This window comes from Oratosquilla oratoria, chromosome 9 (assembly GCF_046742065.1).
Source record: "Oratosquilla oratoria isolate Oo_2021 chromosome 9, ASM4674206v1, whole genome shotgun sequence".
Taxonomy (NCBI): domain Eukaryota; kingdom Metazoa; phylum Arthropoda; class Malacostraca; order Stomatopoda; family Squillidae; genus Oratosquilla; species Oratosquilla oratoria.
Window position 1 is genome coordinate 46588892 of NC_134785.1, and position 27266 is coordinate 46616157.

Here is a 27266-nt window from a genome sequence, read left to right on the forward strand (position 1 = left end):
ATATATACGGTTAATATATATATATATATATATATATATATATATATATATATATTACAAAGGGTTACAAAAGCAGGAGCATGCCTACAGGAGACCTTTTGGTCCATGACTAGATCGGATGCAAAAAATAAAATTAAATGAATAAAACAGTGATATACAATAAACAAACAGATAAATAATATATTCAGACATATAGTGAAAAGAGTGAGGTAACAAAAAAGATCTAAAGATGACTGTACTTCATAAAACAAAGGCAAACTCTGGAGAACTAACTCCATTAAAATAAACTCGGTCAACAAATGCAGACCTTCTTACCTCTTGAGCTCTCAAAGAGGACTGGGCTGCTTCTAGGAGTGAACTTTTGGCCACTACCTCCTGCTTCGACTCTTCCAGGATCTTTTCTGTATCTACAAGCTTGGTTTTAGTGTCTAATAATAAATCCTAAAAAAAAGAGAGAAAAAAAAAAATCACATCTTTAGCACATACATCAATCTTAAGATATGGCCTCACCTGCAAATAATTTCTTTTTGGTCATTATGGTGCTGGCAATGTATAATCACATGTGTCTATATATATACAAGAGGGCACGGAAAGAAAATAAAAAAAGACAGCTATAGAACAGATGTGAAAAAGAACAGCTTTCCTTACAGAGTAATAGACAGTTGGAACAAGTTAGATGAGAAAGTGGTGTGTGCAAAAACAATACATGAATTTAAAAATAGTTTAGATAAAATGAGATATGAAGACAGGACACCACGAGCATAGCTCCCCCTCCCGTAAAATACAACTAGGTAAATACAACTAGGTAAATACACATATCCACTTAAATGTATGGTACAGTGTTCCCTCGCCACTTTGCGCTTCACATTTAGTGGCTTCAGTGCTTCACGGGTTTTTCCAAAATATTCATAAAGAAAAAATTCATCAAAAAATAATCAAATTTTCTTAAAACTTACCATGCTAACACATGAGTGTTGTGCCTTTCTCGTGTAAGTTTTGATAAATGATTAAAATGATAAATGATATCGCTAGAGGGAATTTCATCGGAAAAAGCGCTATTGGTGCGACGTCACAAAGTCATGCATTTTATGACCTATGTACATCTTGATCTATTACGATTTTAGGAAAAAACAAAATTACACACTGTTTGTATGGTATTTGAGATCTTACATGCAAAAGTAGGTTAGTCTAATTAGAGTATTAAGATCGGAAAACATTTGTGACCTCATCAATGACATCAAACGGACATCATGGAATGTGAAAAATAATAATTTGATTATACTGTAAAAATATCAAGTCAATATATAAAACTTTTTTTATTTATATTTTTCTATCAGTGTGTCTGATCCCCCTTAATTACTGTATAATAAATGTTAATTACTGTTTAAGGTTTTATAATTAACAATTCAAGTAAATACGTGTACTGTTGTAATCTTTGTCTCAAATATGTAAAGTATGAATACGGTTTACATATTTTAAACACTCTGGTACCCACAAACACATACACAAAAATTCCTGGGGGGGGGGGGGGCAAATCCTATTTCGCTGTTTTTCACCTTTCGCATGGGAACCACGAAAAACGAGGGATCACTGTATATACATTATATATCTATATGCAATGCATGCATGTGTGCATGCACATATATACACATGCACATACACACAGAATCATGAAAGGCATAGAAATTAATGATAGAGAGAATCTGATAAAATGGGATGACAGAAATACAAGAGGACACGGAAAGAAAATAAAAAAAGACAGCTATAGAAGAGATTTGAAAAAGAACAGCTTTCCTCACAGAGTAATAGACAGTTGGAACAAGTTAGATGAGAAAGTGGTGTGTGCAAAAACAATACATGAATTTAAAAATAGTTTAGATAAAATGAGATATGAAGACGGGACCCCATGAGCATAGCTCCCCTTCCCGTAAAATACAACTATGGGGAAAATCTTGTTGCTATTTACACGGAAAATTTCTATGTACGCGGGCACATTGGTGTCCAATACTGCGTGGAAAATCAAATCCTGCGCCGCCATCTTGCCGACGTCACCATTCACACGCGGTGTTGTGTCTCCTCCTGCCATCTTTGTTGTGTGCACGACTGGTCCTTCTTTCGGTGCCTACCCTTTGGTACTGTACTGTTTGTGACTTTAAAATGCCTCCAAAACGGGTGCATGTGTGTGTATTTACCTAATTGTATCTATATATGAACAACCATGGTGAGTTAACACTAGAGAAGCCTCACCTTCAAATCAAATCATTCACTCTTACCATTTCCAACCCTAATACAAGCTCTGCTGCTCATGTAAGTGCTTTTGACTGTCCTTAATCACTTCAGTACAAATTCTTGTACCCACTCACGCCTCATGATGCCTACGTAGGTGTCATCGTACCAAAGAGGGTAACAGCTTCCAACCCCATATATCTGCAATACCTCCCACAACATCTTCCATTTGACCCTGTCATATGCCTTCTCTAGATCCATAAAAGCCAAAAAAATACACCCCTACATTTTACGAAAAGCTTCTCCCATATATGTCTTACCACACAAAATTTATCAGCACACCCTATACCTTACACAAGCCCACTGTTCCTCACCAATTACTTCCTCCATTTCCTAATTTCTCTATTAACATCTGTTACATACTTTTCCATCTTCTCAACAAACTTATCCCTCTAAACTGTAACATTCAGATTTCTTCCCTTTTACTTTGTATAGCAGAACTATACAAACACTCCTCCAGTCCTCTTGCACATTCCCTTCCTTGATACACATACTAAACATCTTCACTATTGAATCCACTATCACTGTTCCTTCCTTTGTCATGCACTCCACACTTTTAACACTCTTTGTACCTCAACTTTTCCTATAATCCTTTTATTTTCCTGCCCTATTACAATAATTCCCCTAACCTCCTCCACATTAAAAAATTCTTTGATATACTTAACCAATCTTACCCTTACCATCTTCACTTTCATCTATCTGCACCTTTTACCTTTTCCTCTCTACTTGACTCATCCCCCTCACCCTCATTTTTTTTATTTTATTTTTTTTTTATTTTTTTACAAATTTCAAAATTCCCTGTCAAATACCTCATTTTATATCTGCTTTCCTCTTTGCCTCCCTCATCCTACATTTTGCTTCTCCTCTCTTCTTGTACCTTGACTACTGCAACTACTACTACTGTGTGCATCTCTGGTTGGCCAGAATGCTCTACTTAATTTCTTAAAGAGCTATACTGTATAGCTTTAGATTATTTGGGTTTTTTAGTATGTTGATGATATAGTTGATGTTGTCTGTTGTTCTTTTCATTTCATATATATCACTGACATTGACTTCGTATGCTTGTTAGTATACTTGGGCACTCCAATAATACATGTTCCTAGATTTTGGTGTACATGTTGCATTTTCTGCATTTAATATCAGTCTCCTTACCTTTGTAGTTGTTTTTCACTTCTATAGAGCATTCTTGTTTTAGTTTTGAATATTGTTAATGCCTCTTGTCTGGTAAGCTGTTTCATATATTCTTGTCTTATGCTTGCTTTCCAGGTTTTGTTTGTTAGTGCCTGGAGCTTGGATTTATTTTTTGCTTGTTCATTTGCTTTGGTTTCAAAGAGTTTGTACAAGTTTTTTATTTGCTGTGCATATTTGTTATTATCATTGGTGTTGGTTGTACTTTTTGTTTGTTCCTTTCATCCTTTTTTTTTTTTTTTTTGCCTGTCCATAATTTTGGTTGTCAGGTACTCTGGGTTTTTGTATAGTTTTTTCTTCATGTTCACTTTGTTTTTAGTTATAATTGTTGTGATGTCCAGCAATCCCATTTCACTGTATAATGATTCTAATGGTGTTGATTGAGGTACCATTAGTATTATTATAATTTCTTGTATCCGGTTCATAATTTTTCCCTCCTTTTTATTTAATCCTTGTTTCACCTGCATAGGTTATTATTGGGTGTATGCATGTTTCTATGAGCTTCCAGGCTCTTTCCATCTCAATATTTCTGAATTGTGTATTTCCTATGATACTTAAATGTGATTTGGTATGCTGCTTCAGTTTTCTTTTTTATTTCTTTGATTTGGTCTTCAGAGTTAGGTTTTTGGTTTATATATTCACAGTATTCAATTTTTATGGGTCCAAGGTAGAAGTCTAGTGTTTCCTTTGTTATTCCTATTTTTGGTAGTTTGCTTTTTTCTTTGGCAAATTCTGTGTGATAGTTGCTTGCGGTTTCATAAGTAATGTCTCACATTTTTTGCATTGTTTCAGGGTTGTTTGCTACTAGGGCTACATCATCCATCCATATTAGGCATCCTATTTCTTCATCTATGTTTTGTATTTTTGGTCTTAGTTCTAACTTGCAATCCTCTTAAGCTTGCGTCTTCTCTTCAAGCACTGCATTAACCTCATCATTCCAGCATTCCTTTCCCTCCATTCTCTCCCATACTCCTTGTCCCACATACCATATTTGTATACTTTGTCACTTTCTCCTTCAAATCTGTTCATTCTTCTACTACTACTTTCCCTTTGTTCATCACGCTCTCCTATACTTCTCTCAGCTTCTGGCATTAATTCTCCTTTTCATTCTCATTCAATAAAATTTACTCTCAGCACCTCCCACCCCTTTTTCCTCCTTTGGCACTTTTCCTCAACATATATATATATATATATATATATATATATATAAAATCTTGACACCCCCACTCTCTACCCTGAAAACAAAATGTCCAGAACTCTTCCAATCCTTCCTTTAGGTACCACTACATATTCCATTAATGCCATATCAGCCATCCTTCCCTCCACCTTTTCTCAAATATACTTATGCTTGGGAAGGGCTTGTGATTTGATGCTGTTGGTCACTTTTTCCATGTGATCAAGAGCACTGTATGGTCTATAAAAATCCATTTGTAACACAAATATAAGAAATATGATCCAAACTGACAAACATTTACAAGATGTACAATACATCTTTTACAGATGCAAAAACCATAAAGCACTTTTACACATCATTTTCACTGGCACACTCTATATTTTTTGTGGGTAATGTACATAGATTTTGCTGTGTTCAGCCAGTTGATCAATCAATCACTGCCCCTGGCCTCTCTTGCAGAAGACCTATGGCCTCCAGGAAATCAGTAACATCTTCCAGTTGGTACAATAAGTCACTGGAGAAGAGATATTGTGTTGCTGTCTGGGGATTGTTAATGTGGGGCATAATAGTATGAGGTGTTCAATGGCTTCTGTGTGGAGGTTGTATCTGGGACATTTTAAATCTATGGCCAGGCCTATTTTGTGTGGGTACTGTCTAAATGACAGATGGTGTTTTGAGTGCAGGTGAGCTAGTGTGGTTCTTGTCTGGTGTAGGAGGGATTTCTTTGTGGGACTTGCAGGGGGGATTGTGAGAGTATTGAGTTTGATAGCTTCTCTTGAAGGGCTTATTTAGGTATCTGGGTGTGTTTCCTGTGTGGATATTTTGTGTGGTTTGGGTAATAGGTTTTGGTAGATGTTTGAGCAGGATGCTGCTATTGAAGGTTTTTAATTATATTATGTTGGTGGCACTTGTGAAATGTAGTATGAAGGGTGTGTGTTCCTGTCATTTTCATATGATATGCTATCGAGAGGATTTTAGGTTTTGAATGGAGAGGTCCTATATCCTGTTATCCTTCTCGGTGCTTCATTCTGCAGCGTTTGTTAACAGTTTATGTTCGATTAGCTGCAGAGGCATATTTTAGGGTGGTTATGAACAGTTTATAGATGGATATTAGAGTTTCTTTTGTTGCCATAAGTCTGCGCTATGGATAATTTTCAGTAAGTTTGTTTTTGTATTTGTGCAAGATCATCACTGGAGGTGACAATGGTGTAATTGGTAAGCATGCCTACCTGGCACGCAGGAATTCCCAGGTTCAATTCCTGGGTGGTGCCAGCTCTTCAGTAAAGCTCCTTACCCAACATAGCACAGTGAGTAGGATCCCATAGCAATTCACACTCCCAGACCGGCCCTCAGCAGGCGGGACTGAAGGAGAGATGAGCAAGTGGTCACTGGAGGCGACTGTGGTGTAATCAGTAAACACACCTACCCGACTAGTGGAAGTCTTGTGTTCAATTCACAGGTGGTGCCAGCCTTCATCAGTGAAGCTCCCTACCCAGCATGGCGCAGTGAGTAGCTCCCTATCTAACAGTATCGATTTTTACTGTCATATGATCAATTGTTTGACCCAGAAATTTTGGGTTTCTTTCCAGTGGAAGGGTTTGGCTACTTAGTTTCACTACATTATTTTTTTATTATTATTATTATTATTATTTTTTTTTTTTTCTTCTTTTTTACTATTCATGGTTGTCTGGGATGAGCAGTGTTACTGTTGATTTTTGGAGGGAAGGTTCCATTCTGTATTTCTTAGCCATTGTTCCAGTTTGTTCAAGTATACTTTAGAGCTTTTTGCTGCTATTTTATATTTCTTGCGCTGGTTTATTATTGTCAAGTCATCTGCATATGAGAGAACAAGTCTTTAGCACTGATAGATCGGTCATGAAGAGACTGAACAGTAATGGTTAAAGCACTGCACCTTGAGACTCTTGTATAGTCTTTTTGTGTCCAAATATAGTTGTTTTCGGACACTCTGCATCGTCTTCCTGCTATAAAGTTGGTTATTCATTTCTTGTCATTGTTATGGACATCTGTCTCAGTGATCTTTTTGGATAGTATATGTTTGCTGACCTTGTCAAAAGCTTTATTTATATCTATGGCAACCATAACTGTTTTTGCTGCTGGCCCTTTTTTTATTGAATCCTTCAGGTATTTGTGTGATGTTTGTGAGCAGAGTGCTGGTAGAGTGGCCTTCCTTGAAACCATGTTAGTTGGGGGAAGTGATTTTTTTATTTCCATTTGATTCTTGGTGACCTTTCCATCAGCTTGGATATTATGGATAGTATTGAGATTGGTCTGTATGATGTGGGGTCCTCTGGTGGTTTGGCTTAAAGATTGGTATTATATGAGCTCTCTTCCAGATGTTTGGGATGTTGTTTAACCAGTGGTTGAAAATATCCATAAAGCTATTATGATAGTTTGGCCATGGTGTTTGAGGCTGATGTTTGAAATCCTGTCTGGACCTTCTGCTTTGGATTTTTTCTTTTTTTAGTTTATGTCCCCATCTGTCTTTATTGTGCAAAGGGGTGTTTGGCTTCATTGTCCATTTGAATTTTCTGTATCTTTTTAATTATTCTCCTATTTTCTAATATGGTGGGTTTGAAGCTAGTTTCAGAGATATGCTTGTTGATGATGTTGCTTTGCAGTTTAGGTGATGGTATTTTGTCTTGTGTTGCACCAACTTCTTCATGGGTGGGTGTGGGGGGGGATTCAGTTTTGACTTTTCATTGTGTTCATTTCATACTACATATAGAGCCCATTGGAGACATACTATTATTCCAGTTGTACATTTGCAAATAGAAGCTTTGAAGCATCCAAAGATTCTAATTTTGTGATCAAACTTGTGCTTACTTTTGTAGTGATAAGATTTCATCTTGAAAGGAAAGTCATAAAAAAGATAGATAGTGGATAGAACAACACACACAACAAAGAAAGTTGCATAACTTTGGGAAGTTAACGATATCTTTTTCTTGTAGCTCTTCACACTGTCTCATAGTGATCAATTCTGGTTTGCAACAGTTTGTGTGCTCAAAATTTGCCACTGATTGTATATACATTCATCTATGACTCCATTGCAAACAAGTTATCCACTTAGGAAAAGATTCGGTGTAACCATGCTGAGCTGGTTGTTATGCGCACTTGTGATAAAACAAGTTCGTCTCCAGGCTGATGGACTTACATCAACTCTCTCCTTATTTGCGCTGATTTCCTTTGCGATTGCCACGAAGTTCTTGTTACTATCCTGGCACACGCGCTCAGCCACTATGCAGTCAGCATAATCTTCCTGTGATTCATGGAAATTTTTTTGTCATTAATTGCTATACAGCAACAGTCGTCAGCAAAAGCAAGCGAGGCAAAAAGCTAATGTGCTTATTGGACAGATGTGAGTAAAGTGCTCATGGAAAACATGTTTAGATAAGCATAGGACACTTGCTAGTGCATGATGCTTGCATGAGTGTGCTCATAAACGAGTAAAAACAAAAACACGAACACACACACACATCTGGCGGCAGCAACTTGATGCGACGCAATGCGAGGCTCCTCGAATTACTTTTAACAGGCAAACCCAGAGTGAAATATTTACTTAGTAAGCAGAGGAAGCAACACCATTTCAGAGTCACGATAGGGGCAAAATATGCTGGTTCCAACTCTAGGATAGAGTCAGGGAGGAAAAATAGTGATCTTCGTTACATGATGATGGTGACGCAAATCGACTAACTTTGCCTATCAAGCAAAGCTAGATTGAAATAATTTCCAATTAAATAGATTGGAGAAAAACAAAGCTATTCAGGGTCACAGTAAAGCCAAAACATTGCTGATATCAACTTTTGAAGAACATACATATACCAAAGGCTTTTTCCCCCTACACGGGGGGGGGGGGGTAGCCAAAAAGAAAAAGGCATAGAAACCACTCCCACCCATTCCATTTCCTATATATTCCACTCCCCTCCACTCTCCTCCCTCCCTCTTATCTTGGCACCTCCTGGATGACGGGTCATCCCTGCATCCTGTCCACTGCCCTGGGTCAGAAGCAGTGTCACAAGACACAGCACATCCACAGCAAGGCTCTTCATAAATTTGGCAACCCCCTCTCCGTCCCCTCATGCAGAAAAGGAGAAGACGGGGAGAAATCCCTTCGGGCTGCGTCAATTATTTTTTTCTCATGCATACTTCCTCACCCCCCATCCCCCACCCACTCTCCCTCATGCATCACATCATCATCTATACACAACCCCTCTCCATTCACCCCTATCTTCTGTCCTCTCCCATCCTTCCTCCACAGACATTCCTCTCTTTTGTAATGCCCCTTTCACCCCATCCATCCATCTCATCCTAAGATGCCCCCTCATATTCACTCCTTCCACCTCTGCCTTCCACACTTCTTTTACTAATCTTTCTTCACTCATTCTTTTCATGTGTCCAAACCATCCTAATACTCTTTCATCAAGAAGAATGTTGATGGTTTACTATCTGCTAGGTTGGAGATAAATGACTACTTAAGGATAAATGAACCTGATATATTGTGTCTAGTAGAGACAACTCCCCAAAAAATGTCGATGTACAGTTGGGGAACAACAGATACACCTGGAGAAGGGACAAAGATAAAAAGGGTGGAAAAGTAATATCTATGGTGAGAAGTGACATTAAGGTGGAAGAAGCAAATCTGAGTGAAGGCAGTGCTGAAGCAATTCACCTAAAAATCAGTACTAAAGGACATAAAAGAGACTTCATGGTGGTATATGTTCCTCCCAAGACAAGAGTTTGGGATGAAACTGAATATCAAGAAATTTTAAAAGATACAACTCTTTTCCTTAAGAAAAATATTGAACACAGTAACATAGTCCTTATTGGAGATTTTAATTGTGGTGATGTCAACTGGGAGGAATAGGAAGCAAGCGGCAAAACAGATTCCTGGGGAAATACACTGTTGAGTATAGCAATGGAGAACACAATGACCTGGTGGATAAAGGGCCCAGCTATGAGGAGATGACCCTCCCACAAGATGACATCTATTACTAACCAAAGAGCCAGACATCATCAGCTCCTTGAGCTACCTTTGCCCAATAGAAAAAAGTGACCATATTATAACTGAATTTTAGCTGGAGGATGAGGAAATAGAGCCAATGAATGAATAACACAGGCAAGGGTGACTCAATTTCAGCAAAGCAGATTAGGGTTGAGAAAATTGTTTGAAAAAACAAACTGGGAAGAATTCATGAATACCACATGAATGAGAAGGAAATGGGAATTTTTTTGGGGGCATTTACAACCTAGGAGTGAACAAACATGTACCAAAGATTAGAGAAAAGAAGAAGCAAAAACAGGTTTGGTTTAATAAAAAGAGTGAGATTGCGAAAAAGGCCACGGATGTGGCTTGAGGGAAATGGAGAAAGAAAAGCAATAAAACAAAAGAAGCTTACAAACTAGGAATGACTATACCAGAATTCGCAGGAAGAAAGCAATTTTGAAGGTGTGGTATGTGCTTTAGCATAGGGTACTAGCATAGGGCAGGGTACCATAGTGTTGTGCCGTGCCCTGACTAGCAGTTTGGCTTCCCGTACAAGGACCCTTTTTCATGCTTTTGCTAGGCGTGGCATCGTCTTCGCCCTGTGTAGCGAAAGACAGCTGCCCCCACTTCAGTTGATACCCGTCTGTCTTCCCATGCGCCCGCGCTCTCATGTGTCCATAACCCATTGATTAATAAACACGTAGTCACCCCCCCGCGTTTCACTGTTGCCTCTACATGGTACAGTGAGTAGGATTGCTTGCAATTGCTTACAACTTGCAACAGTGAAACATGGGATGATACGCGAATCTGTAGGACGTATGTGAATGAAGCACTGACGGAACTAGACGAATAGGCGACAGTATACATGCTGGACCGTGAATGCAGTGCACTACAACAGTGTGCATGCTGGACCGTGAAATGCCATGCGACAGTGTGACGCGCTTTCGTGGACACGTGGTGGTGCGAACAAAGGGGCCTTTCATTCCACTCCCCTGGATACTGAGCCTCTAGGCCGAGCTCTATCCACCACGAGCTCAGCCCGTGCATGAAGCCCAGCCCGTGCATGAAGCCCAGCCGGCCTACACACCACGCCCACCCAGTCGAGGAACTCGTACAACGCCTCAGCTCCCTCGCTGCAATATGTCACTGCAGGAGGTGAGGTAGTGACCAACTGCCGCTCACACGAGGCATTGAGGGTGACAGTCTCAGAGTCTAGGAGGACCCACACATGGGCCGTGTCGCCATGTCAAAGGGCTTCACACAAGCACACGTACCCCCGCCTCAGCGGCTCCCGCCCCCGCACCTTCCCTCGGGAAGGCTGCCACTTGCCGCCCGGTTGTCGACACCATAGGCACTCGGCACCTAGGTATGTTGGGGATACCCAGAGCCACCTTACAGCCGCCGATCTCGGCGCCGACGTACGTGGCCGACATATCTCACATGCCCCCCGCAACAGGACGCTTCCGGTCTACCATGACGCCTGGAGGCAAGGAATGCACCGCCGTCATACGGGATCACGAGGAGGTCCAAACACCCCTCCTCTCCTTCGGCTTGGCCATAGTCCCGGGCGACTTCCCGAAGCCTGTCCTGGCGGTGATATACGCGAACAGGTGCGCCGAGTTAACACTACCAATTGACAGCTCACCGGCCGCTGCTCGCGATTACTTCCTGCGAAAATTTAGCGACATGCTGGTCTCCAAGGATGACCTCCGCACCCCCCCCCACTAAGAAAGATGGTGGATCCCCCGATGAGAATCCACCTGAAAGCCGCCGCCTGCACGCCCAGGCCGATACCGTTCTCATTCCAGGCTCAAGTGAAGGAAAAACTTGACTCAATGATGCAGCAAGGTATCATCACGCCTATCGGTGAGGGGAACTCCGTCGTCGCCGCCCGTACTGGTGCCCTTCTACCCGGCTCTGCCAGTGGTACTGCAGACAGATGCGTCGCGCCTCTACGGCATCGGGTACGCCCTCCTCCGAGACCACGGTCAGGAGCACTTACGTCTCGTCCAGTGTGGCTCGCGGTTCCTGACGGGCACCGAAATCCGACATGCCACTATCACTAGAGACGCTTGCTGTCACCTGGGCCGCGTTCAAGTGCAAACTATATCCGTTTGAATTGCCCCACTTAACGTTGATGACGGCCCATCGTCTGTTCATACCCATCCTCACGTCAGGAGTGTCGTCACCGGCAACGCGGGCGTTTCGCGGGGACGACCCATCGCCCGCCGCCGACGCCACGCTCCAAAGACGCCGGGCCGCGGCACGGATAAACCCTGCCTACGGCCACCTGCTTACCTGCGTGTCCTCTGGGTTCCTGTCCAATCGCTTCGCCCTACCCAATTCCATCCCCCCGTATTGGAAGCTCCGAGACGGCCTCTCCGCCGACGGAGAACTGGTTCTGTACGGCCAGCGCATGGTCGTCTCTGCCGCCCTACGGGAGCGCCCACCAGCCCCCGAAGACGCCGCCCCAGTCGCGTCCCATCCCTCGGCGGAGGACCAGTCCTCGTGCGCGGATCTCCCAACTCCCCGCCGCTCGCCTCAGCTCGCGAATAGGCATACCTCTCGTGATGGGGCGGTGGGGGGGGGGGGTAGGTGTGGTATGTGCTTTAGCATAGGGTACTAGCATAGGGCAGGGTACCATAGTGTTGTGTTGTGCCGTGCCCTGACTAGCAGTGACGCTTCCCGTACAAGGACCCCTTTTCATGCTTATACTAGGCGTGGCATCGTCTTCGCCCTGTGTAGCGAAAGACAGCTGCCCCCACGTCAGTCGGTACCCGTCTGTCTTCACATGCGCATCCCGCGCTCCCATGTATGCATAACCCATTGATTAAAAAACGCGTAAGTCGTCCTCCCTGCGTTTCAAACAGAAAGGTGTAGTAGAAAAATGCAAAGATGAACAAAAACTGTTTTACAGGTTCATAAATGGTTAATTGAGACAGGGAAGAAATCGCCAAGTTGATAATAAATGGTGAGGTCTTTGAAGAGGTCTCATCTCAGGCAGAAATAATGAAGGTCTCCAATTGGTCTTCACAAAAGAGTGCAACTTTTTGGAAAAAAGTGAGGGGAGCAAAAAACCAGGTTTAGCAGATATAAATATAGAAGTGAAGTGCTCAATCTCTTGGGATCTTTGGATGTAACAAAAGCCTCAGGACCTGACAGGATCTCAAATTAGACTTAAAAAATGTAGGAACACTTTACAGGCAAGCTACACTGAAAGAAGGCATTGTGCCATTTGATTGGAAAAGGGCAAACGTGGTGACAATTCACAAAGGTGGAAACATGACTAAATTATAGGCCAGTATCACTAACCAGCACAATAGTGAAATTATGTGAAAGGATTGTGAAGGATCAATGGACCAAATATCTTGAAAAGATGAAAATTCTGACAGACAATCAATTTGGATTTCAGATCTGGAAGGTCATGTTTGTCAAACCTTTTAAGCTTTTACTTGAGAGTGATTGATGTGCTGCATGAGAGAGAAGGTGGGCAGACTGTGTGCCTAGACCTAGAGAAGGCACTTGATATAGTACCTCACAGTTGACTTATGTGGAAATTGGAGCATGTTGGAGGACTGAGATGAAATTTTTAGAATGGATTAAAGACTTTTTGAAGGAAAGATACATGAGGACAGTAATAAAGGACAAGATGTCAAGCTGGAGAGAAGTAACGGGTGGAGTTCCACAAGGTTCAGTGCTTGCACCAATAAGTTTTCTTGTCTATGTTAATGACATGATGGAAGGAACAACAAGCTATACCAACATGTTTGTAGATGATGCAAAAATCATGAGAAGAATGAAAAATGGGGAGGACGGTAGAATATTGCAAAAATATCTAGATATCATTTTTGTATGAGCCAAGAATGGGAAATGAAATTCAATGCCAAAAAAATACAAAGTGGAAATGGGCAACAGTGGTAAAAGGCCATCCTTAAACTATTCCTTGGGAAGCAAATGCATTACAAAAGCAAAAGAGCAGAAAGACTTGGGAGTGTTGATAAAAGACAACTTGTCACCTGACAAATGTATCAGCAGGATTGTGGGAGAGACATATGGACTACTGCAGAAGATTAAAGTGGCATTCCATTATATGGATGAAGAGATGATAAAAAAAAACTCATCAAAACTCTGATACATCCAAGGCTGGAATACGTGTCAGTAGTATGGTCCCCATGCAGTGAAGATATAAGCAAGATTGAGAGAATACGAAGGGAAGCAACCAAACAGGTCCGCAGCATAAAAGATAAACCATATGAGGAAAGACTGAAGGTACTAAAAGGGATAGATTACATTGATAAAAAAGATCTCCTGATTAAAGATGGGAGGGCTTTTAGAGATCATAGTAATAAATTAAGAAAGACCACATGTCAAAAGGATGTAAGAAATACAGTTTTCCATATAGATGTACATATGGAATAGCTTAGGTGATATTAGCCCAAGCTCAAATGATACACGAGTTCAAATCTAAATATGATAATTGGAAATCAAAGATATAGATTAAGTTGGAATCATACATGAATTTGAGTCTAGGTATGTTAGAAAATTAGAGATTAGGAGACAGGACCCAGCAAGCATTGCTTCTTTCTTGTATACTACAATTAGGTAAACACACACAAACACACACTTGAACACACATGTAGAGAATACAAATACTGTGCAATGCCACCATAAGTCAGTGTTCTGTACCTCACCACTCACTAATTAGCAACCTACATTATGACTCTGAGCCAATGACATCATAGCGATTATTGTTTGGTAACCAGGAGAACAGTAGGAAGAGTTAAGGATGTACAGCTGCACAGAAAACTATCGTTAGTAAATCACGCTAATCATTTTGACACAAACAACGAAACTATTTGAGACAAGTTGAAGTCTCCATCGGAAATAAGATTATCATGTCATAGTGAATCCATATGAACTCCGGAACTATTATTCGATTCATATTCATTCAGAAGGAATTCGAACAATTCGAACCCCATTAAATACCAACCCTTCGGTATCATAAGGTTATGTTCATTAGCGAATGTTTCGACACCCCTACTAACGATAGTTTTCTGTGTAGCTGTACATGTTATAAAGGGAGAGAGTGGGGGAATGTCAGATAATTTTTTGGTAGAAGATAAGTTGAGAGTGGAGGATAGATGGAGAAAGAGGAAAAGGACAGAAGGTGGGGAGGTACCTAAAGTAACCTGCTTAAATGAGAAAGAAAAGGAGAAGGAGCACAAGAAGAAGCTGAGAGGTGTGTGGGAGGGAGTGAAGGATGGAGTAGAACTAGGAATGGAGGAGGAATGGGGATGGTTCAAGGAAGGAGTCACAAGGTGTGCAAAGATAGTGTGTGGAACAAGGAGGACAGGGGGAAATAGAAGGAAGGGTAGTAAGTGGTGGAATGAGGAAGCAAAGAAGGTTGTAGAAGAGAAGAAGCAAGCATTCACATATTGGTTACAAAATAGGATGAGAGAATCATATGATAGGTACAAAGGAAAGAGAAGAGAAGTAAAGCATAAGATAAAGGAGGCAAAAAGGAGAGCAGATGTGAAGTGGGGCAAGAGTACGACAGAAAATTGTGAAAGTAATAAAAAGATGTTTTGGAAAGAAATCAAAAGAGGAAGAGGAGATGAATCAAGTAGAGAAGAAAAGGTAAAAGGTGCAGATGGAGAGATGATAATGGAAGAAACAGCAGTAAGAGGAAGATGGGCAGAGTATTTTAGGGAGTTACTAAATATGAAGGAGGACAGGGAGGGAAAGGCAGTTGCAGTGGGTAGTGCTAAGAAAATGACCGTGATGAGTGAGGAAAATAGAGGAGAATAAGGAAAGATGAGGTGAAGGCAGTTGTTAGGATGATGAGAGCAGGTAAGGCACCTGGGTTGGATAGGTGTCATGAAGAATGTCTAAAAAAAGGAGTTACACTGATGGTAGACTGGTTTGTGAGGTTATTCAATGTTTGTTTAAGAGAGGGTAGAGTGCTGGAGGATTGGAGGAATGCCCATATAGTTCCACTTTACAAGGGAAAAGGGGACAAGTCTGAATGTAGTAGTTTCAGAGGGATCAGCTTGTTAAGTGTAGTTGGGAAGGCTTAAGATTAGGAGAGGAACAGAGGGAGTGATTGGTGAGGAACAGTGTAGGTTTACAACAGGCTGGGGTTGCGTGGATTAGATTTTTGTGGTAAGACAGATATGTGAGAAAGCTTTAGGAAAAGGTAAAGATGTTTTCTGGGTCTTTATGGATTTGGAAAAGGCTTATGACAGGGTAGACAGGAAGGCACTGTGGGAGGTATTGCAGATACATGGGATAGGAGGAAAGCTGTTAAGAACAGTCAAGAGTTTTTACAATAGTAATAGAGCTTCTGTTTGAATCAGAAATGGAGAAAGTGGTTTGAGGTAAAGGTAGGACTTTGCCAGGGATGTGTTATGTCACCTTGGCTGTTCAATTTATACATGGATGGGGTGGTGCAAGAGGTAAATGCAAAGGTAATGGGTCGGGGACTGGAGATGGTTAAAGGAAATGAAGAAAAGTGGGAGAAGCCAATTGTTGTTTGCTGACGACACTGCATTTGTGGCAGGATCAGAGGAAAGATTGAGGAAGTTAGTGACAGAGTTTGGGAAGGTGTGCAAAAGAAGGAAATTGAAGATAAATGTTGGTAAAAGTAAGGTGATGAGATGTACAAGGGGAGAAAATTGCAGCAGACTGGAAGTGAGTGTCAAGGGAGAAAGACTGGAGGAAGTGGATAGTTTTAGATACTTGGGTGGAAATGTGGCGGGAAAGGAGTGGAGGTGGAGGTAGAACGTATATTGAGAGAAGCAAATAAATGCCTTGGGGGATTAAAAAGTGTATGGAGAAATAGACATTACATGCCTGAAAGGGAGTGGTTGGGGGCTGGGGGGTGAGGGAGTATGCATGAAAAATCGTTTGATGCAGCCCAAATGAATTTCTCCACATCTTCTCTAATTCTGTATGAGGGGACAGAGAGGGGGGTTGCCAATTAAATGAAGTGGCCTTGCTGAGGATGTGCTGTGTCTTGCAACATTGCTTCTGACCCAGGGCAGTGAGTGAGATGCAGGGATATCCAGTCATCTAGGAGGACCCAAGATAAGAGGGAGGAAGGGGGGTGAATGGGAGTAGAGTATGTGGGGAAGGAATGGGTGGGAGTAGATTTTATGCCTTTGTTTTTTGGCTACCTCCCTTATGGAGAAAGAGCCTTTGGTATATGTATGTATGTACAATTCTGAGAGAAGAACTAGCTTCATTTTGATAGAGTCAGGACAAAGTAGTGCTCAACAACTAGTGAACAAAGGCTGTGATGCATGATTAAATATATAATTTTTTTAATCTAAAACAGCTCAGCAAGAAATATAAGTGTTCTTTGGATCTGGAGAAGGGGTATGGTAAATTGGATAGGGAGTGTGAAAGACCATGAGAATGGAAAAAGAGGCAGTGGAGACCTTTTATGATGAATGTGAAGCTTGAGTGAAGGGTGGTAGATAAGGAGAGCCACATGTTTTCAGTGAATTTTAGTTTGGGGCATGGATGTACAATGTCGCTATGGCTATTTAACCTGCCTACAAATGGAGTGGTCCAAGTTGTGATGGCAAGAGCTATGAATGGAGGAGCGAGGTTGGAGGAAAATGGGCAAGAATGGATGATAAATAGCTTAGTATATGCAGATAACATATTCTGCTGGCAGACAAAGGACTTGAGGAGGTTGGAGATTGAATTTGCTAAGGTTTGTTGGAGGAAAAAAGAATGAAAGTAAATATATCAGAGAAAAGGCACAAAAAAGTGTAGGACACTAGTTGTACCAACTTGTGTCGGTAGTAAGGTTTGGGTGATGAGTACAAGAGGAAAAAAAGTTGTGTGAAGGCAGTGTAAACAAGACGTTTGAAGTTTATACATGGAAATTCATAACATGAGGAAACAAAGGACAATAGGGTTCATGAAGGCACTAATGGAGAATAAAAGGCCAGTCTGCGGTGCTTTGGAGATGTTCTCACAGGATACATTAATTGGCAGTGCCAAAATTGAAAGCAAGGGACAGATCAAGAAAAAGGTGGGTGGATGGAGTGATTGAAGCCCTAAGAGATTATGCTCTAGATGTTGAAGTGAAGATGTGCATGGCTGACAAAATTGGCTCAGTGTTGTATTTCGTCACTGATAACCATATCCTTAAGGCCAATACCACACTGGAAAGGTGGAGTCATAGAGGTGGTGAGGGAAAGATTTATGAAGTAAAGTAAAAAGGTGGGATAAATGTTGAAAGTGATCAGCATTCTTTTCTTAGTGAGACTATGAGAAATGGAAAAGAAAATATTGACTATAGTGACCATTTATTCTAAGAGCATAAGAAGACTGCAAAAGACCATAAGGCTGACTCTAGGCAGTTCCATGTCTATTATCACCTATCATCCCCATCCATAAAGCCATCTAATCTTCTCGTAAAACAGCCAATATTTTCAGCACTTGCTACATGGCAACTAAGTCTATTCCATTCATTGACCACTCTATTGGTAAACCAGTTCTTACCTATTTCCTTCTTAAATCTAGATTTGTCCAATTTAAGTCCTGCCCTGTTGTCTTAATATGATAACCTTGTTAGTATCACCTTTGTTAAAGCCCTTCATCCACTTAAACACCTCTATTAGATCACCCCATACTCTGTGTCTTTCTAGAGAGTTTAAATTAAGGTGTTTAAGCCTGTCCTCATAAGGTAAATTTCTGAGCCCATGGATAATTTTGATCATTCTCCTCTGTACTGATTCTGGTGAATTTATATACATTCTATAGGACAGAGACTAAAACTGTATCACATAATCAAGGATGAGTCTAATGTCAGATAGTTTCATAACTACCACTGCACTTTTATTTGTAACCGTCCTAGCAATGAAACCTCATGCTCTGTTAGCTTTATTTCTGGTGCTACTGGATTGTTTCCTGGATTTAAGGTCAGGACTAAGTAACACTCCCAAGTCTCTCTTACACTCGGTTCTCTCTAAAAAGGTGTTATCTAAGCTATATCTGCTTTCTGGGTTGTGTAAACCTACATCCAATACACTGCACTTTGAGGTACTGAAGTCCATATGTCATTTCACCAGCAATGTGTACAATTTGTTAAGATCTTCCTGCAGTATCCCAGTGTCTTCTCCTGACCTGATTTGACATCCTATTTTACTGTCATCCACAAACTTACTAACATCACTAACAATCCCAATGTCCAAATCATTTATATACATAATGAACAATAAGGAACCCAAAATTGAACCCTAGGAAACTCCACTAGTAACACTACGCCATTTGGATATTACACCACTAATGGTGACCCACTGTTTTCTGCCATTGATCCATACATTCGTTCAAACACTTTTCCTCCTATGCCATGGGCTTTGATTTTATTTAGTAGTCTCTGGTGGGGCACCTTGTTGAATGCTTTGGGGTACTGGCTGCATGTTGTTGTGGCAATATAGCATGCAGTTGATACTTTAGGGTCTATATGGGGTACCCTAATGGACCAGAGCCACACATCATTTTGTCTGTGATAGAGGAGGACTCTGTTCACATAAAAATAATGACACTTTTATTGTACTGCAACTGTCCCTCCATTATGCTGTCCCCCAACCCCTTGTTGCTATCCTGATAATTTCTCTGAATATTCATTTCCTTGTTTCGCCTACCCTGTGGTGGGGGACAGAATGCTGCCACCAAGTATTCCCACTTGAATCATAAGAGGTGAGAAAAACAGGACAGGGATTAGGACTAGGCATCCTTCTCCCTGTAGCCCCACACGGGACATTCCTAAAAAAAAAGTAAAGGCATAAGAGGGTCTGAGAGTTTTCCAACCAGTACCCTAAGGTTTGGGTCTTTTAATGTATGTGGATGTAATACAGATGAGAGTAAAAGGGAAGAGATAGGTAGTATGTTTGTAAGAAGAAAGATGGATGTGTTGGCCTTGAGTGAAAGTTGAAAGGGAGGGGCGAGTGTCAGTTTGGGAGTGTAGTTGAGAGGTTCTCAGGAGTGATGAGAGGGTGAAGGAGAGAAAGGGTGTCTACACTAGTAAGTGAAGAAATAGGTAAATATGTAGTGGAGTGGAAAGAGGTTTCTTCAAGGTTAATGCTGGATGAAGTTGAAAGTGGGTAAGATGTGGGTTTTTGTAAGTGCATATGGGCCTGGTAGTGAGAAGAGTGTAGAAGAAAGGGAGGCTTTTTGGATAGGTTTAAATGAGTGCATAGAGGGATTAGGGAGAAACATCAATGTAGTAGTATTGGGAGACCATAATGCTAGGGTAGGAAATGAACCAATAGATGGAGTGGTTGGGAAGTGTGGAGTTCCAGGAAAGAATCGTAGTGGAGAGCTGATGGTGATGTGTCTAGAGAGTTGATGATGGCAAATACAGTGTATCGGAAAAAAGTCATGCATAAGTACACATGGGAGAGGGTGGTGGATGGAAAGGTGGTAGATAGAGCATTAATGAACTATGTAGTGGACTATGGTGGACTGGCTGGTGAGGTTATTTAATGTTTGTTTAAGAGAGGGTAGAGTGCCAGAGGACTGGAGGAGTGCCTATATAGTCTCACTTTACAAGGGAAAAGTGGACAAGTGTGAATGCAGTAGTTTCAGAGGGATTAGCTTGCTGAGTATAGTTGGGAAGGCTTATGGGAGGATCTTGATTGAAAGGATAAGGAGAGGAACAGAGGGAGTAATTGGTGAGGAACAGTGTGGGTTTAGGACAGGTAGGGGTTGTGTAGATCAGATTTTTGTGGTAAGACATGTGAGAAAGCTATAGGAAAAGATAAGGATATTTTTTGGGATTTTATGGATCAAGAAAAAGCTTAAGACAGGGTAGACAGGAAGGTACTGTGGGAGGTTTTGCAGATATATGGGATAGGAGGAAAGCTTTTAGGAGCTGTCAAGAGTTTTTACGAGAGTAGTAGAGTGTGTGTCAGCATTAGAAATGGAGAGAGTGAATGGTTCGAGGTAAAGGTAGGGCTTCATCAGGGATGTGTTATGTCACCCTGGCTGTTTAATCTATACATAGATGGGGTGGTGCGAGAGGTAAATGCAAGGGTGGTGGGTCAGGGATTGGAGATGGTTAAAGAAAATGGAGAAAAGTGGGAGATGAGCCAGCTGTTGTTTGTGGATGACACTGCACTTGTAGCAGGATCAGAGGAGGGATAGAGGAAGTTAGTGACAGAGTTTGGGAGTGTGTGTGAAAGAAGGTGATGAGATGTACAAGGGGTGAAAGTGGCAGCAGGCTGGAAGTGAGTATTAAGGGAGAGAGGCTGGAGGAAGTGGATAGTTTTAGATACTTGGGTGCAAATGTGGCAGGAAAGGGAGTGGAGATGGAGGTAGAATGTAGATTGAGAGAAGCGAGTGAATGTCTTGGTGGATTAAAAAGTGTAATGAGAAATAGACATTTGGGAATGGATGCTAAGAGGAGATTGTATGAAGGAGTGATTGTGCCAACAGCACTATATGGGGCAGAAACATGGAACATAAGAGAGGAAGAGAGAAGGAGTTTGAATGTGTTTGAGATGAGGTGTCTGAGAAGTATGATAGGGGTTACTAGGTTGTTACCAGTTGTCAGCTTTCTATGTGTGAAAAAGTGGAATTAAGGTGACATTAAAAGATATTTTGGACCCAGTCCAGAGACAGAGTGTCAGCCTCTCAGGGCTGCACCTCCCGATGGATGTGAGGAGGTTGACAGGTTTTGAAAATGGGAGATATTATTGTCCATCTTGCAGGAGCATCACATACAGGTACCCATCACTGGTCCCAGATACAAGTGAAAGGGGTGCAAATGATTCTCTCCCATGCTGTAACAGCTATTTGAATAATAAAAACAATCTTATCCAGACAAAGACCTTATTTTTGTATGTATTTACTTTTTGTCAGACATTTGATTTAAAAATTTGGGAAAACATCCAATGAAACTGGTTCTCATCTGTATATGACACAAAAGTGTGCACAAATAAATTTTGGAATTCTCCATGAGTCATATGCTCTTGAAGAGGAAGGAGAAACACTCTTTGCTTACCAGAAAAATCTCCAAATTATATATATAAAAAAAGTTTCATTGTATCCAGGCAACAGTCAGAGGAATATATTAAAGTTTATGACTCTTTTGAGATTGTCACATAAGAGAAAGGCAGGGTAGGGGGGTGGAGAGGGAAAGGCAAAGGAAGAAGTTCAGCTACTCACATCTAATGATTTGTATTCCTGTTTCAATCCATTCACGGATTGCTCGAGTTTTTCTACACTTGCATCCTTCTGCTTTCCTTCCAAGGTCAGCTCCTCCACTAGGTCCTGAAAGTGGAAAAATCAGGGTTAGGTTATGAAGTCTAGTACTAGGAAACTTGTATTAATATCTCTACCTACAGCTGTTTTCCGACATCTACATGTACTTTACATATACATATCTACATGTATATTAAACAGCCCTACTTACTGTGCTCAAACCCTAGGCAGTACTACAGGTGGCACAAGGCTAGGACATTACTAACCATGCCATGTAAGATAATCTAGAACTTGTCTTACACCCAACCTCCCACCCTCTGCCAACATCACCTCACATTGCATTGGGGATTAGGGGTAGGGGGTGGGGGGGGTGAGATAGGGCTAGTTTTCGACTGTTTATTTTTATACCTTGGTAACAGCCTCTGGGAGGGTCCAAAAATAATTTAAGAAAAATATATTGTGTTGTTGTTGTTAAGGGATTGTTAACCTCTTCAATACAAATCAAATTCTCATGGGCAGCATCAGTTGCCTGATGTATGAGGATTTGAAAATGCATCACAATTCTGGCATTTTAAAATATCAAGTTACGTACATGTACCAAAGGCTTTTTCCCCCTTATAAGGGAGGTAGCCAAAAAACAAAGGCATAAAAACCATCCCCACCCATACCATCCCTAATACACTCCACTCACCTCCACCCTCTACCCTTCCTCTTATCTTGGCAACTCCTGGATGACGGGTCATCCCTGCATCTTGTCCACTGCCCTGGGTCAGAGGCAGTGTTGCAAGATACAACACATCCACAGCAAGGCCGCTTCATTAAATTGGCAACCTGTCCTCTCATGCAGAAAAGGAGAAGACAGCGAGAAATCCCTTCGGGCTGCGTCAAATTTTTCTCCTGCATACTCCCTCACCCCCCATCCATTCTAACTCGTGCATCACATCATCATCCACATACAACCATTTTCCATTCACCCCTGTCGTCTGTCCTTTTCCCTCCTTCCTCAACAGACATTCCCCTCTTCCCCAAAGCCCCTTCTACCCCATCCATCCATCTCATCCTAGGTCACCCCCTCATGTTCACGCCCTCCACATCTGCCTTCCATACCTCTTTTACTAGTCCATCTTCACTCATTCTTTCCATGTGTCCAAACCATCCCAATAATCTTTCCTCCACCCTATCTCCCAACTCCCTTACCACCCCCGTTCTCCTCCTCACCTCATTTCTCACTATATCCAGCCTTGTAACCCCTATCATACTTCTCAGACACCTCATCTCAAACACATTCAAACTCCTTCTCTCTTCCTCTCTTATGTTCCATGTTTCTGCCCCAAACAGTGCTGTTGGCACAATCACTCCTTCATACAATCTCCTCTTAGCATCCATTCCCAGATGTCTATTTCTCATTACTTTTTAATCCACCAAGGTATTTACTCGCTTCTCTCAATCTACATTCTACCCCCATCTCCACTCCTCCTTTTCCTGCCACATTTGCACCCACGTATCTAAATCTATCCACTTCCTCCAGTCGCTCTCCCTTAATCCTTATTTCCAGTCTGCTGCCACTTTCACCCCTTGTGCATCTCATCACCTAAATTTTACCCACATCTATCTTCAACTTTCTCCTTTCACACACTCTCCCAAAAGTCTGTCGCTAACTTCCTCTATCCCTCCTCTGATACTGCTACAAGCGCAATGTCATCCACAAACAACAGCTGGCTCACCTCCCACTTTTCTCCATTCTTTTTAACCATCTCCAATCCCTGACCCCCCACCCTTGCATTTACCTCTTGCACCACCCCATCCATGTATAAGTTGAACAGCCAGGGCGACATAACACATCCCTGATGAAGTCCCACCTTTTCCTTGAACCACTCACTCTCTCCATTTCTAATCCTGACACATGCTCTACTACTCTCATAAAAAACTCTTGACAACTCCTAAAAGTTTTCCTCCTATCCCATATATCTGCAAAACCTCCCACAGTGCCTTCCTGTCTACCCTGTCATAAGCCTTTTCCAGATCCATAAAAGCCCAAAAAACATCCTCACCTTTTCCTATAGCTTTCTCACATATCTGTCATACCACAAAAATCTGATCTACGCAACCTCTACCTGTCCTAAATCCACACTGTTCCTCACCAATTACTACCTCTGTTCCTCTCCTAATCCTCTCAATCAAGATCCACCCATAAGCCTTCCCAACTACACTTAACAAGCTAATCCCTCTGAAACTACTACACTCACACTTGTACCCTTTTTCCTTGTAGAATGGAACTATACAGGCACTCCTCCAGTCCTCCGGCACTCTACCCTCTCTTAAACATTAAATAACCTCACCAGCCAGTCCACCATCACTGTACCTCCTTTTTTTTAGACATTCTGCATGGCATCCATTCAGACCAGGTGCCTTACCTGCTCTCATCATCTAACAACTACCTTCACTTCTCTTTCCTTATTTCTCCTCCATTTTCCACACTCATCACAGTCATTTTCTTAGCACTTCCCACTGCAACTATCTTTCCCTCCCTATCCTCCTTCACATTTAGCAACTCCCCAAAATATTCTGCCCATCTTCCTCTTACTGCCTTCTCTTCCATTATTATCTCTTCAACTGAACCTTTTACCTTTTCTTCTCTACTTGATTTGCCTCCCCTTCCTCTCTTAATTTTTTTCCAAAACATCTTTTTATTACTTTCAAAATTTTCTGTCATACTCTAACCCCATTTCACATCTGCTCTCCTCTTTGCCTCCTTTACCTTGTGCTTTACTTCTCTTCTCTTTTCTTTGTACCTCTCATATGACTCCCTCATCCTATTTTGTAACCAATCTGTGAAAGCTCACTTCTTCTCTTCTACAACTTTCTTTGTTTCCTCATCTCACCACTCACTTCCCTTTCTTCTATTTCCTCCTGTCCTTGTTCCACACACCATCTTTGCACTCTTTGCGACTCCTTCCATGAACCATTCCCATTCCTCCTCCACTCCTAGTTCTACTCTATCCTTCACTCCCTCCAACTCCTCTCTCAGCTTCTTGTACTCCTTTTCTTTCTCATTTAAAAAGTTCACTCTAAGCACCTCCCTACCTTTTGTCCTTTTCCTCTTTCTCCATCTATCCTCCACTCTCAACTTACCTTCCACCAAAAAATGATCTGACATTCCTCCACTCTCTCCCTGTAGAACATGTACATCCTTAACTCTTCCTATTATACTCCTATCTACCACTACATAGTCCATTAATGCTCTTCCACCCTTCCATCCACCACCCTCTCCCATGTGTACTTATGCTCGACTTTCTTCCGAAACACTGTACTTGTTATCATCAACTCTCTTTCTAGACACATCTCCACCATCAGCTCTCCACTACGATTCTTTCCTGGAACTCCACATTTCCCAACCACTCTATTGGTTAATTTCCTACCCTAGCATTAAAGTCTCCCAATACTACCACATTGACATTCCTCCCTAATCCCTCTATGCATTCATTTAAATCTATCCAAAATATCAAGTTACAGCTGTATTACTCATTCTCTTCCACTCTGAATATTATTAACTGCAGAAAATGTGATCAAGCCAGTTCACAGAATATAGGGGTCACTCAGCTACAACTACAAAATAAATATAATCAAGATGCCGACACCAGGATCCTTATATACCCACTTGCACCTCATGATGCCTGTGTCAGCATAATTGTAAGGGAGAGGTTAATGTGGGGCACTGTAGCATGAAGTGTTGTGTCCTTTGTGTGGTAGTTGCATCTGGCGCTGGTTGGATCTGTGGCCTGGCCTATTCTGTGTTGGTACAGTTTCAATGCTGGATGGTGTCCATTATCAGTTTTTCCATCTATTTTGCTGGTTAGTTTTTCCCAGTTTTCTTTCTGTTTGTTGTTTATCAGATTAGATATGTTATTTAATTATTTAGTTGTTCTTTTTCTTGTTCTGTTAAGTTGGGTTTCTTTTATAATTCATTCCTTTTTCTTTATAACAGCAATCTCCTGTGCACAGTTAGGGTTTATTTTTTTGTCTTGTAACCTCTAGGAATGCGTTTCTTGCTTGCCCACTAGGTTGTAGTTACTACTTTGTTCAGAGTTTTATCTAGAGATGGGTACTTATCTATTTCAAAGTATTTTCTTTCTCTCTATCTTCTGAGTACTCTTGCCAATTTGCTTTTTGATAGTTTATGAATGTATATGTACCATACAAATATACATCAGGATGGATAAAGAACTGAATATTAATAACTGTTGCGTCGAACTTGACAAAAACCTGCAGTCCCAGAATGGCTGCCAACAGTCCTCAGGGTTTCCCACAAATTTCTCTGAAGAAACTAGACATTTGTCTGTGTCATATTAGTATGGGTCTGTTTCTATATCACTGGCTGAAAGTAGTAGGAGGAGGGGAGCAGTCACTGGTTGTCAGCACTACTTGTATGAAAAGGTGTAAGAAATACAGTTGAAATTGAAGGGTTTTGGAAATGGGAAGCAATGCTTTCCATTTTACATGACCATCACAAAATGTTACCAATCATTTGTCTCACTGGAACAGAAAGGAAGGGAAACTAAAGATAGAGAAGGGAAAGAGTGAAAAGTGAGGGGAAAGAAAAGGAAACAAGTGGCAAGTGCTAGATGTCCTATCAAGCAGCTGAGGGTTGGAACAGGGATCTGGATCACTTATTACCTCATTCAGTTTAGGGTCCACCCCTTGACCAAGTTAAGTCATCCAGCGTCTTTTACAAGAATAGTTAGACTGTGCAGTATTACAAGAAGAAAATGTTCAAGTTCTTTATTTTGGTTCTGGAAATACATGCCCCAAGTACACACATCTCATGGTGGATTTACTTCCATGTCAAGGTGTTGTATTGCACATCTGTTTTTGAGGACATTTGCATCTTGTAGAAATGGTCAAGGAAAGATTTAAAAAGTGTAGCAGAAAGGAGAGGTAATAGAAATTAAGAAGTGATTAGCATTCTTCTTTGAGTGGAGTGGAGTCTCCTATCATGGGGGGAGGGGAATAAATAACTTATGCAGTCAATATACCACATGGGGTCCACATTGAAGCAGACCACCATTCATCAAGTTAGAGGTACAACTCTACAATGTTCTCTTACTTCCAGTTGTTTCTCCTTTGCTTCATGCTCGACAACAAGGACGAGGGTATCTTGGAGTTTGGTGGATACTCCAGCAAGTTCTTCCTCTGACTGGGCCATCTTTTCTCCAGTCTTTGTCAACTCTTCCTCATTCGCCTTTAACTTCTCCTCCAGGGACTCTGCTCTTTCCTGTGTGTATGCAAAAGTAGGATTAATTAACAATACTTTAATTACAGTAAATTAAAAAAACAAATCACAATCAACCAAATGAGGAACAATGCCATTTATATTTCTTGAAAGATGAGCACCTG

The 27266-nt window shown here is 41.3% G+C and overlaps 1 protein-coding gene across 4 annotated transcripts in view; it reads right to left on the minus strand.

Annotated features, from left to right (window-relative positions):
* The window catches only part of LOC143028366 (uncharacterized), a 65143-nt gene that overhangs the window by 10300 nt on the left and 27577 nt on the right, over positions 1-27266 (minus strand). For 3 of the 4 annotated variants that reach the window (XM_076190331.1, XM_076190334.1, XM_076190332.1), the window contains 4 exons: positions 26977-27144; positions 21837-21941; positions 7821-7925; positions 316-441 (listed from right to left, as the gene is read on the minus strand). In XM_076190331.1, the coding sequence (XP_076046446.1) occupies positions 316-441; positions 7821-7925; positions 21837-21941; positions 26977-27144 (504 nt within the window). The remainder of the gene's footprint in view (positions 1-315; positions 442-7820; positions 7926-21836; positions 21942-26976; positions 27145-27266) is intronic. The other variant, XM_076190333.1, reaches the window with a different exon arrangement.